Source organism: Mastigoproctus giganteus, chromosome 1 (genome assembly GCF_048544385.1).
Source record: "Mastigoproctus giganteus isolate SK-2022 chromosome 1, ASM4854438v1, whole genome shotgun sequence".
In the NCBI taxonomy this organism is placed as follows: Eukaryota; Metazoa; Arthropoda; class Arachnida; order Uropygi; family Thelyphonidae; genus Mastigoproctus; species Mastigoproctus giganteus.
This window is the reverse complement of record NC_143575.1, coordinates 16,271,897-16,284,456: the sequence shown is the minus strand read 5'-3', so window position 1 is coordinate 16,284,456 and position 12,560 is coordinate 16,271,897. Positions and strand designations below refer to the sequence as shown.

The following is a 12,560-nucleotide window of genomic DNA, read 5'->3' as shown; positions in this document are numbered from 1 at the left end:
ACAAATTAGAGTGTATGGCATTAAGAGAAAGTCACTGCTATGGATAAAAGGAAGAAAGGGAGATTGAGTGGGAGAAGACAGAGTGGTTGTCAATGGGAACTGCTCTTCTTGGAGTAATGTGATTAGTGGAGTTCTGCAGGGTTCAGTTCTGAAAGCATTATTATTTTCTATATTTATTGATGATACTGATGAAGGCATATCGGGCTTAATGTCTAAGTTTGCAGATGATACAGAAGTTGGTAGAGTAGTTAATTACAATAACTAGGGTATACTACCGCAACAAGACCTAGACAAATTAGGCAGATGGTTTCAGAAGGGACAACTGAAATTTGTTGACAAATGTAAGGTACTTCACACGAAGTGCAGTAATCTTAGATTAATGTACCAACTGCGTGGTACCAGACTCTGGGCAGCAGAGAATGAACAAGACCTGGGGGTAATTGTGCAGTCTGATATTTCTCTGAGCAGCGTAGATAGGCTGCCAAGGCAGCTGAAGGGGTTTTGATAAACAGGAATTTTGTTAGCAGGAATAAGGATAAGGAATTGATTATCACATTATATAAGGTAATGGTCGGGCCACATCTTGAGTATTGCATACAAGTCTGGAAGCCTCAGTTTAGGAAGGATGTGTATCTATTGGAATGGGTACAGAGAAGAGCAACAAGATTGGTGAGGGGAACAAAAGGCTGCTCTTACTAGGAAAGCATTCAGTTTTGTAAATTGCAGCATCTGGAGAGTAGGTACCTGTGAGGAGATCTGACTGAGTCATTTAAGCTTTGAAAGAATTGGGTAAGCACAATGCTAATGGAATCCTTCCTCTTGCTCAGACTATACACACAAACACAGAGAGGGCATAGATTCATATTGAGGAAGGATGGTTGCAGGCAGGATGTACAGAAATTTGGCTTCAGCCAGATTGCAGTAGATTGTTAGAACTCCCGTCTGGTGTTGTAGAGGTGAGCAGCTTGAATAAATTCAAGAAAGAACTAGATAAAACTGTTAGAAGGGATAAACATGTGAAATGGTAAGTGTTGGATTTATTTTATTTATTTATTTTTTTGGCTGATATTGTATAAGCATCTTGCATCACTTGCCACCACTACTACTATTACTACTGATAATACTAATACTACTACTAATAATAACATCATTATGAATTTTCATAAAATTCACCAAGAGGTGAATTTTATGAAAATATGGGAAAATACTCATGTTATCATGCAGTCTTGACAACAGCAGCAGTTTCACTAGAAAATTTGGGATGGTATCATTAGTGACTACCCAATTGTTCCATTTTTTTTTCTGCAGTGGCCAGAATTAGACATTTCTCAGAGAAGGAAGGAACTACTGCACTATCCAAATAAGATCCATGCTAGCAAATGTGGCTCATGAAAAATTTTTCAATAACAAGTATCCTGGCTATTGCATTGGCAGGGATTGACCAACTGTATGACCTGCATACATTCCTGGTTTAAGTTCACTAGATTTATTCTGGTGAACTTAAACCAGGTTTAAAGGTAGGAAAAACTCCAACACTCTTGTTTAAGCACAATTGATCATAGGTGGCAGTCAAACAATTTGGAACACTAGGAATTTTCGAACATGTTTGACAATCTATGAGAAGACACTCTGAGGTGTATAGTACTACTCAAAGAGACCATTTTGAATACTTGCTCTGATGTAGATGTAAAGGAAATCTCTCATTAGTCATTTTCAGCAGGGGGCCCACTAAACCGGCACCCATAGGTGTCATGGCACCCTTCATAGAATTCCTTGGGGGAATCTTTCTTAGGCAATCTTAAGCATGATTGCCTAAAAACAGCCTGTTCAAGCTACATTCCTGATTACAACAAGCTAGCCAAATTTTCATTAAAAAATTTAACCCATTTTTTTTTAAACCCATCTAACACTTTTTTTTTAGTTTTATTGGCATCTGCAATACCTATCTAAATTTCCAAATGTGCTCTAAGGCTGAGAAGATTGAAGGCCCTTGATTTACAGAATGCATTAATTACTGTAATAAAAAATTTAACTTGGCAGGTATCCTTATATTTACTCAATGAAAAAAAGAAAATGAATTACAACTCATAAGGGAACCTGTGTCCATGTGAACTTTTTTTCATCCCTATTTTCAGTAGAATATGCTCCCAAAATTTGATAAGAACTTTCAAAAACATTATGTATATCAATGGGCTGTGCACTTATAGGTTCAGTCTCACAGTATGCAAAGTTTGCCTCTATGTATCAATATATCAGCCTCGGAAGATCTGATATATTATTAAATCGTGTTATTTCTAAATGTTATGAACAAATATAATTACTTATTCTATATAAGTAAATAAGCTCTTTCTGCATTTTATGATATAAATTTCTTTGGTAGATTATCCTGAGTTTGTTGTCTGCCTGTAAGGAAATATGAGGTGTCACCCATGCCAGTTTATATCTGTGAGTGTCAACTAAATATTTTGTTCTAGAGTAAGTAAAACTAGAGAGAGGGAGGGGGAGAGAGAGAATTAACTTAATATTACTAATGCTGATATTTTACCTGTGAGCAAATAAATCTGTACATTTGGGCTTGCGACTGAGAACCAGTTCTGAAAACTGAAGTTCATAATCTATTTCCTGAGTTTTGTTTATTACCATCTCTTTTCTGAAAAAAAATAAAATAAAAAAATAAAAATAAATAAAATGAAATAAATTTCAAGATTGTTTTACATAAGTTTTCTTGCAAAATGGTACATTGTTTTATAAATTGATAATGTCATTAATAGTTTCTTCTCTAGATCTTTGGCCAATTTCTAGGTAAAATTCATAACCTTTACAAGTGAATTATTGCTTTCATGTATTGAAAAGCAACCTCTGGGCCTTTCATGCTATACAAACAATTTTCATTAATAAGAAAAAAGTTTTGGCAGAAATATCTGTGCCAAGCAAGATAGCTCTTCCTCTTAACAGAAAGTTATAATTATTAACATTAACACTGGCAAATGATACAAGAAAGCAAGCTTATACAGCATCAGCCAAAAAAAAAGAAGAAAAAAAAAAAGACACCTCCCAGTTCACTTCATTACCTACAATAGTTTGTCTAGTTCTTCCTTGAATTTATTTAAGTTATCAACTTCCACAATAACAAATGGAAGTTTGTTCCAGCAATCAACCACCTGCTAGCTAAATGCAAATTTCCGCACATCTATTCTACAAATGTCCTTCCTCAATTTGAACTCCCTCAGGTACATAATCTGAGCAAGAATCTCATCAGCATTGAGCTTGCTCAAACCATTCAAGTCCTTAGATACCTCAATCAGATCAACATGCAGGTGCCTAGTCTCCAGATGCTGCAATTTTCAGAACCCAAGCCTTTCTTAGTAAGAGCAACCCTTTGTTCCCCCCCTCACCAATCTCGTTGCTCCAATCTGCACATTCCAGCAGCTCTACATCCCTCTCAAAATGAAGCCTCCAGACCTGTATGCAGTACTCAAAATGCGGTCTGACCACTGCCACACACAATGGGAAAACCACTTCCCCATCCCTGCCAAAAAAATTCCTGTACATCACTGACAAAATCCCATGGGCTGTCCAAGCAGCCTGTCTGCACCACTCAGAGAACTTCATATCTGACTGCACAATTACCCCAGGTCTTTTTTAATTTTCCATCATCCTGAGTGTAGTACCACACAGTTCGTACATTACTCTGGGGTTACTTCTACCCATATGCAGTACTTTTGCATTTGTCAATGTTAAACTTCAGTGCTAATGCTATGCAGTTAAATGCAATGCCAATGGCATACAGATAGGATATAATACAGAACAGCAAGGCCTAAACATTTCAACAGTCTGGTTCATGTCACTAACATAGCAATTGAGGGGGAAGTGGACAGATGCAGAAACAGAATATTATGATTTACATTTTTCACCATCCTTGGTAAATAAATTATTCCATGTGGTAGCCATCTATAGATGTAATCTTGCATTTTTCCATATTCTTATATTTAAAGAAAATTATTAATTTAAGACCATACAATCACTGTTAGGAGAAAACAAAATGAAAATACTGTAATACAGCACTCCTTTACTGATTTAAACTCAGCTTTTGGGGAGGGAGTGAATATGTAGTTGTAGACATAGAGTAAATTCTACCAAATGGCATATATTTTCAATAGAAATTATCTTGGAATTGAAGTGAGTAAATATTTCTAACTAAACATTTTCACAAGACTATTTTGTTGTCTCCATTCCGGTAATTTTTCCTCCACAAACTTTTTTACAAAATAATATTCTTGTCTTGTAAATAGAGACAAATATCTTGTCTCTATTTACAATTTTTAAAAACTTTTCCCCATATTTAGACTCAGAAAAATAGTAGGAAATCTCAACTTCTTTCCATTCAGGCAATACAAACAAATTCGCCCAGTCAAAAACACAAGTACCGCCAGAAGATTTCTTCCACAGTTCAAGATATTCTACTGCACAATCAGAATTGGCAATTGATGTTTTGGAAAATATTAGAACTCATACTGTGTTTTTTGTTTAATTCCTCTTGTGCTTTTGTAGGAACAAACTTTAATAATCTATTTTTAATTTGAGTTTAATAACCACAATTGCTTTACTCTTTGTATGTGAACAGGAAAATTTAGAGTTAAATATCAGCAAGATTAATTTAGATGAGCAATCACTGGATCTAAATGAAAAATCTTGATTTACGTAGTGGTATGCAAAAGTGCTTTCTGCAGCTGCACAAGCAAGTCCGTCATTTTTGGGTTCGTCTTCTGAAAATAACTCTTAAGCTTAACAAGAAACTGCAGTCTCCAGTGCAGATTTGTTCCTTCATTTTTATATAATTGCTTTTTCACTACAACCCCTACAGGATACTGAAAATGTAGATAAACATTGTGTACAATAAACACAATCAGGAGATATCGACTTGAAAAATGGAAATTTTGCACATAGCTGTTCATTAAAAGTGCATTTTTGTTTTTTCGTTGATAGGGCTGAAAATAAAAATTATTTTATTAATTATTATAGTCAAGTTAAACCTTCTCTAGTGGGTTTTTAAATAATAGATACTTTTTAATGAAAAATATTTTCTCTGAGGGTAGCTAGAGAAAAGTTTGCAGACTGGCAGGTGCCCACAGGCTGCCATATGGTTTAGCTGGGTCACTGTCTGGTCATGTAATAGATCGTACTGCTGTGTTTGAGATTTAGCATAGCATGATAATTTATTTATTCCATATTTATTGTTTGCATACAATTCAACATTTGTGAATAATTCTATTATTAACTAACTCGGAAGCCATAAATTCTTTAAGAAGTTAGTGTTAATGAATCTCTATGGAATAGAAAAATAGACTAATAAAAAAATTTACAGTTGAAATTAAAATATTTTTAACCAGAATATATACTAAACTTGCCAGGATAACAGTATAAAAACTGGGAAGTATGGTCACCCCAACTATAAGGACCTCTAGCACTTGATAATTTACAGTATAGGTCTCATGCATTTGTTTTTCTCTGCCACCATATTGGTCTAACAATTGAACAGTATCTCTTAGTTTGTATAAAAAATACTGAATAGCTTCTGCAGTTACATCACAGAATGGCTCAGAATTTAAAAATTGCCTCAGACCACTGCAGTCACCTTTACAAAAGCCGTTTCCCTTGTTTTTGACAGTAGTTACATCTAAGTAAATCCCACATGAATACACTTGGTACTATGCTCACTGCCACATATTGGCTCTTTTATATGCAGATTTTTAATGCACAAAGGGTAGCTGCTGATAATCAGATCAAGTATAAGGTATAAGGTATAAGATCCCTTGTATAAGGCAATGGTCAGGCCACACCTAGAGTACTGTATACAGGCCTGGAGGCCTCATTTCAGGAAGGATGTAGAGCTGCTGGAACGAGTACAGAGAAGGGCAACTAGATTGGTGAATGGGACAAAGGGGTTCTCTTACGAAGAAAGGCTTAAGTTTTGCAAATTACAGTGTCTGGAAACTAGGCACCAGCGGGGTGATCTGATAGAGGTGTACAAAGCCTTGAATGGTTTGAGCATGCTCAATGCTGATGGGATTCTTCCTCTAGCTCAGAAAAATCACCTGAGAGGGCATAAATTCAAATTGAGAAAAGACAGATGTAGGATAGATGTGCGGAAATTTGCCTTTAGCCAGCGGGTGGTTGGTGGGTGGAACAGACTTCCATCCCTTGTCGTGGAAGTTGATGGCCTAAATAAGTTTAAGGCTCAGCTGGACAGGTATTTCGAACGAACAGAGGGGTGAAGTGGAAGTGGTTATTTTTATTTATTTATGTTACTTTTTTTTTTTTTTTTTTTTTTGGCTGATGCTGCATAAGCTTGCTTTCTTGCATCAGATGCCTCTACTAATGCTAATGCTAATGCTAAAGTAATGCTTTCTCCCATTGCATCTCAAAATCTCTAACATGTTAATGCAGAAAACAATCATTTAATAAATCCACAAAAGTTTTGGTACTGTGTGAGTGACCAGCCCATAAGGGGTCCTGTGAATATCTGGAAAGTCAAAGTAACTCACTATAACACATTGTAATTTACTGGTCCACTCTATATGTCTGAACACCTGGTCATTATACTCAGTCCTTAGATCTATAAAACACTCCTAGTCTCAATTTTGTTTTTACATGTTATGTTACATCAAACTGACTCAACATTGCACTGGTCATCCATGTGCACTGAATGCAATGTCTTAGATTTTACAGTGGCAGACAAAAAACTGCATCACTTGTGAATTGCATAAATGTTTGAAATGCATTTGTTAGATGGGATATATATCTCTGTGAATGAAATTCAATAAAAAGACTCTACCTGATATACCTAATTGCCATAAATATCTTCTCAAAGGGTAAAATGCATAATTAATAGAAATATGAGAAATCATGCAAATGGTAATCATGACAACCAAACATACATTTTATTGCATTTATGTGTACAAACTGAAATGACAAGTTAACATAATAGTATTATATACTGTAAATCAGCAAAATAAGTCCTCAATATTTTGTTGTTCCTCCCTGAGCTGCAATTACAGCCTTGCAACGATCTGGCATAGAGTTAATCAACTTTTGGATATAAGGTTGCCCAATTTTGTGGTACCACACCCTTACAATGCTCTCTTACTTGTTGTCTTCTTCTTCTGAGCAATTTTAGACAACATTATGTACCAGCAATTTTCAATAGGGTTCGAATCTGACTGTTGCTGGGCGGGCCAGTCCAACACTGTAATGCCAGCATTTGTGAGGTATGACTGCACCTTAAGGGAGAAAAACGAGGGAAAACTTTGGTGTATGTTTTAAGCCTTGTGAGACAAAAAGGCAAATTCATCATTAAATCTAAATAGCATAAAACTTACAAATTTTGTTGCGTGGCAAGGTCTGAGTCTTGTTGAAAAATGCAGTTTTGGACATCTGTGTGGTGATCCCTAATAACAGGTTTCAGGTACTCCTCCAAGACAGCAGTGTAGGTTTCTGCCTTCACTGTTCCGTTAATAAACTTAATTAGCCACACCCCTTTGCTTGTTATGCATCCCCAGACTATCTAGGAACTTTACAGTTGGTGTTATGTGGTCAGGATGGTATGCCTCTGATTTTCATCTTCTGAGATATCGCTTCCCATCTGAGCCATGCAGGTTGAATTGAATTTTGATTCGTCAGAAAAGATGACGGTGTCCCATTGCTCTTTTGTCAATGAAACATGTGTTTTGGCCTAAGCAAGTCACTTCTTCCTCATTTGTTGGGTCAATAAAGGCTTCTTCTTGGGCTGATAGGTATGCAGACTGCATTCTGAAAGCCATCTTTGGATAGTTGGTGCACTTGTTTTAACACCAGAGGCCACCTGAAAGGACTAGCATGACGATTACGAAGGCATAGCCATTTCAAATATCAATTTTGGGAAGGCGTAATCACCTCTTATGACCTGATCCACGTCTTCTCTTTACATCACCGGTTTCACGCTTTAATTTCAGCACCCAGGATACTGTTGATTGGTGGCAGCCTATTTTATCAGCAATAGCGCACATAGAAAGCCCTTCCTGGGACAGAGCAACAGCTATACTTTTTTTTTCTTGGTGTCAACTGAACATATGGAGCCATGCTTACACCTCTGCAAAACAGGATACTAATGAGTGTGTATACCCTCCTATGCCGTATTTATAGAAATGGCTGATGCAATACCTTTGCTTTGCAACAAACAAAATGACTGTAATCAAACAATATCTTATACCTTTCACTACAAATGTTACTTTTTTTTTAAAGTGATGCCGTTTTTTTGTCTGCCACTGTATATGCTTCTTAATTGAGAGCACAACTCCTCCCTACCTCCTGTCTGTCCTTTCTGTACACATTACACTCCCCAGATTCAAATTTTGAATTTCTATATCTAAGTGATATTCATGTGCAAAGGCTCTCTTAGGTACCATGCAATTTCATTTTTTTTTTTGCCTTCTGCTTCAATGTACTACTTTAAGTCTTAGCACAACATAAACAAACATTGTTTCTCCTCCACAGACAAATCTGATGCAGAAATTAGATACTCTTTTTGTTGTTTTATAATAATAAAAGCAAAATAAATGTGTTTTTTGCCTCATTACTGATGTTAAATGGTTTCTTGTTTCAATTATTATTATTATCTGTTTATCCCTTTATTTATTTGAGCATATTGATGTGTGGCATGCATAAATTTTAATTTTTTCAATAAAAGTCACTAAAGCTTTAATTTGTAAGTTTATTTTAAATTTATTCATTCTCAGCATAATACTAAGTTTTATTTCACTGAAAATAACATTTAAAAAAATATTTTTAAATTTTCAAATTATTCATTAAAAAACATAAACAATCATATTTAATAAGTATTGCAATCCATTAGTAAAAGTTTTGAGCACTGGTGTATTTCAAGCAAAATTCAAAACAACTAGAACTTTTTTTTTTTTTTTTTCTGAAAAAAAGAAGTTGGGCACCTGTTAGGTAGTGTGCAACTGTGTTTGTTACAATCAGGAGCACAATCACACTCTGAAAATGCAAATTTATTTTTTAGAGAGAAGAAAAAGGAACAATACCACAGGATGAAATATAAACACATCCCAATTTATATGGGAACAGTTTTTGCTATTTTCAAACTATGTTACAGATAAACGTTTTAAAATTTATTTGTATTTCTATCAATAATTACCTTTATTTGATACTGTGGTTGGCTATGAGTATTTCTGGTGCATAAACTACTTTGGTCAAGGTGCACCAGTTTGTAGAATATTCTATCTAGAATAGGAGTTCGAAACCTGCTTCCTTGTGAGTGCCATTTTTATTCATTTCAACTATAAAACCCTAATTTTAAGGCTATTTTGGCATTCAATAAAATGGGAATAAGCATTTCAATATAGAGAAATAACGCTTCAAATAAATAACGCTTCTCTACTAGAGAAGCATTATTTATTTGAAGTAATGCAATAGTAGCTATCTCGTTGTGAAGGCAACCACATTATGAGATACAATTAAAATGATGCCCTCTACGCTACATACGTAGTTCAAATATATGGGTTAACTATGGTGTATTTACACCGATACTATATAGTTAATTATAAAAACCATAAGGATTATGCCCTGTGCATAATTTTCCAAATGTCAGATAATGTATGTTCATTTAATTTTCTTCCTCTTCATCGCTGCTAAGCACAATCTCTTCTGCAAGATCTAGATTTCGTGTACCTTCTGCTCTCTTTAAAAGTCACAAACTGCACTCTTCGAAGTCACAATTATTTTTTATGGTCTGAAACAAGCACAAGTTCAATAGCACAGAACCCAATCCAGGGATCTCCCAACAAAATACAGTGGACCACCGCTTTAAATGATATGTGAAAATCGGAAGAATATTTTCAGTTAGCAAAATAAAAATAAATTGTACATATTAATTGATATTTCTGTTCACTGACTTTTTTTTTGGTTCTAAAATTTAAAACAGAAAAATGATAAGCAATTAATAACAAAGAACACGGCAGCCACAAAAAACAAAAATTTATTTGTTTTTTTATGATTGAATATTTCATGGAAGGGGAAATGCATTTCACCATAATAACGCGAAAACCCACAGAATTCCAGCTATCGGTACTATACCAAATGCAAGAAGATAGAGTTTACTACCAGTTTATAATTGATTACACTAACAGAAAAGACCAATAAACCGGAAATTTCAAATTGTTTTATAAGTAGTGACCTCCAGAAATATGCTTTAGAAAAATACCATGAAGGCAATAACAACCAACGAGGCAACAGCGGTGATTCACAAAAAGGAATGGAAATGTTGAAAATTACATCTAACATAATAGCAGGGTTTTCCCAGCACAAAAGCTCAAAAATATACCAGGTTATGTGAGATTTCTAGCAATTCTCAAACAGTGTTAGAGCAAAACCTTGTTGTAGAAGTACAGTGTTGTGCGAGGATTGCTGCAATTTATCAATCGTGTTAGAGCGAAACCATGTTGTAGAAATACAGTGTTGTGCGAGGATTTCTGCAATTTATCAATCGTGTTAGAGCGAAACCATGTTGTAGAAGTACTGGCATTATATGGGGTTGCCTCTATTACTATTGTAATAAGTATTACTCTCTTAGTTCTAAATTAATAAATTTATTTTGACATTATTTAAGGGTAAACACTGACCATTTTTGTCTAATCAAAACTGTTATAAATATTTTTACTTTTATTTTATGTAAAGAGGAAATGACATCAATGAAATCAACAGATGTAACAGTATATTCAACTATAAACTGGTTGAAGATTATTTCAATAATCATAAAGAATAATGAAAATTTTTCTTCAGAAATTGATAGAAAAAATAGAAATCTAACAAAATTATATAAAATACAACTTTGTAATACTGCAGCTTATTAGTTCTCAAATCACGATTGCTTCTTCACTTACAGAGTTATGGCTCTTAACTGCCATAACTACTGTTATAACAAAGAGATTGAAAACATTAGTATTTGTGATTATGATATCAACCAAAAAAAAAAACCATGCACCATTCCTCAGTCAGCAATAGCTACAATGGAGATAACTTATTCCAGTGATTATAACTCACTGGTTAAAAGAAAACTTCCTACAACCCAGTTTATGTCTCCTCTGCCATAATTTGAATTCATGTCCCCTAGTTCTAGTATTATGTATAACCACAAAAATGTCACCCTCATTCTATTTACTATCCTTTCTCAGAGCACTATAGACCAGTATTTGTGAACTAGTGCTCAACAAGTACTTATTAGCATTGCCTGTGTAATTAGTTAATTTCTTCATCTTACACTAATGTAATATTTATATACATAGTAAAAGAAAACAAACAAATATATGTGTGTGTGTGTGTGTGTGTGTGCATTTACTCCTCGACTTATGAAGAGTTCCCTTCAGGTACTTCTGTCATAAGTTGAAATGGTCATAAGTTGAATATAAATAACAGTGGTAATAAATAACAATAACAATTGGGGCATGGTTCCCAAGGTTAATAAGAAAATAATAATAATAATAAATTTAATAAGAAAAGGGAAGTAAAAATTTCACAATTAAAGACATTAATTATTCATTGAGTGAGGTGCTAGACTTTTCAGCAGATGATAAAAAACAGTGGAAGTCTTGAAAAATTTGTGTAATGTAGACTTTGCACTTTCTTTTCATTGTAGATCTTCCTGTAGAAAGAAAGAACATCTTGAATAGTTTTGTACACATATGAATATCTTTTAACATTTGGATCAACTTCTTCCATCTGCATTCCCTTATTAATTATGGCAAATGACTCTGCCATCTTTTTTGCTAAAAGCTTTCTTGCAGGCTCTGGTGTTTCTTCTATATTTTCTCTCTCTTCTCTAATGTCTTGTAGTTCCACCTCAATCAGCTCATCATTAGTTGATTCTTCTTCTATGTTTTTGACGAACTGCTCCACATCATTTGCATCCACTTCCGATTTCAGCTGTTCTCCGAGTTCTACAACTTCGTTACTAATCTCGGTAATAGCGTTATCATTATCAAACCTACAGACATGAATTTCCATAAGATTCTTCCATATGCCGCTCATGCATTTATTAGTAACCACATTCCAATCATGTTAGTTGGCAAAGAAACAGCATTCTATGCTGCAGTTGTGTAAAAAAAAAAAAAAAAAAAAAAACCCAATAAACACAGCTGCAGCATGGAATGCTACAGCTGTGTTTATTGGTTTTTTTTAGATTACCAGATTAGGTAAACAATATTTTCCTTTTACAAAACCATGCTGTGTTTCTTCAGGGGAATCGAGATAAAAATACCATTTCTATCTAGATTTCCCTGTATTGCATTTTTTAACACTGCTTCCACAATTTTCCCTATTGCTGAAGTTGGACTGACCAGACTAGTTATTCACTTTGCTCTTAAAACAACTACCTTTATGGAATGGAGAAGTGCCAATGTATCTCCAATCCAAAAAATCTCCCATGAGTACATGTTTTGCATAATTAAATTCATAAGCGGCTTTGTTAATTTTTTGTAAATACTTGTTTGAAAAAAGATGAGACAAAA

At 34.5% G+C, this 12,560-nt stretch overlaps 1 protein-coding gene across 1 annotated transcript in view; it reads right to left on the bottom strand.

The window, feature by feature from the left end:
• Positions 1 to 12,560, bottom strand: part of temp (protein prenyltransferase alpha subunit repeat-containing protein tempura) — a 61,065-nt gene that overhangs the window by 14,913 nt on the left and 33,592 nt on the right. The window contains exon 5 of the mRNA XM_090384308.1: positions 2,546 to 2,650. Coding sequence (XP_090240434.1) covers positions 2,546 to 2,650 — 105 coding nt within the window. The remainder of the gene's footprint in view (positions 1 to 2,545; positions 2,651 to 12,560) is intronic.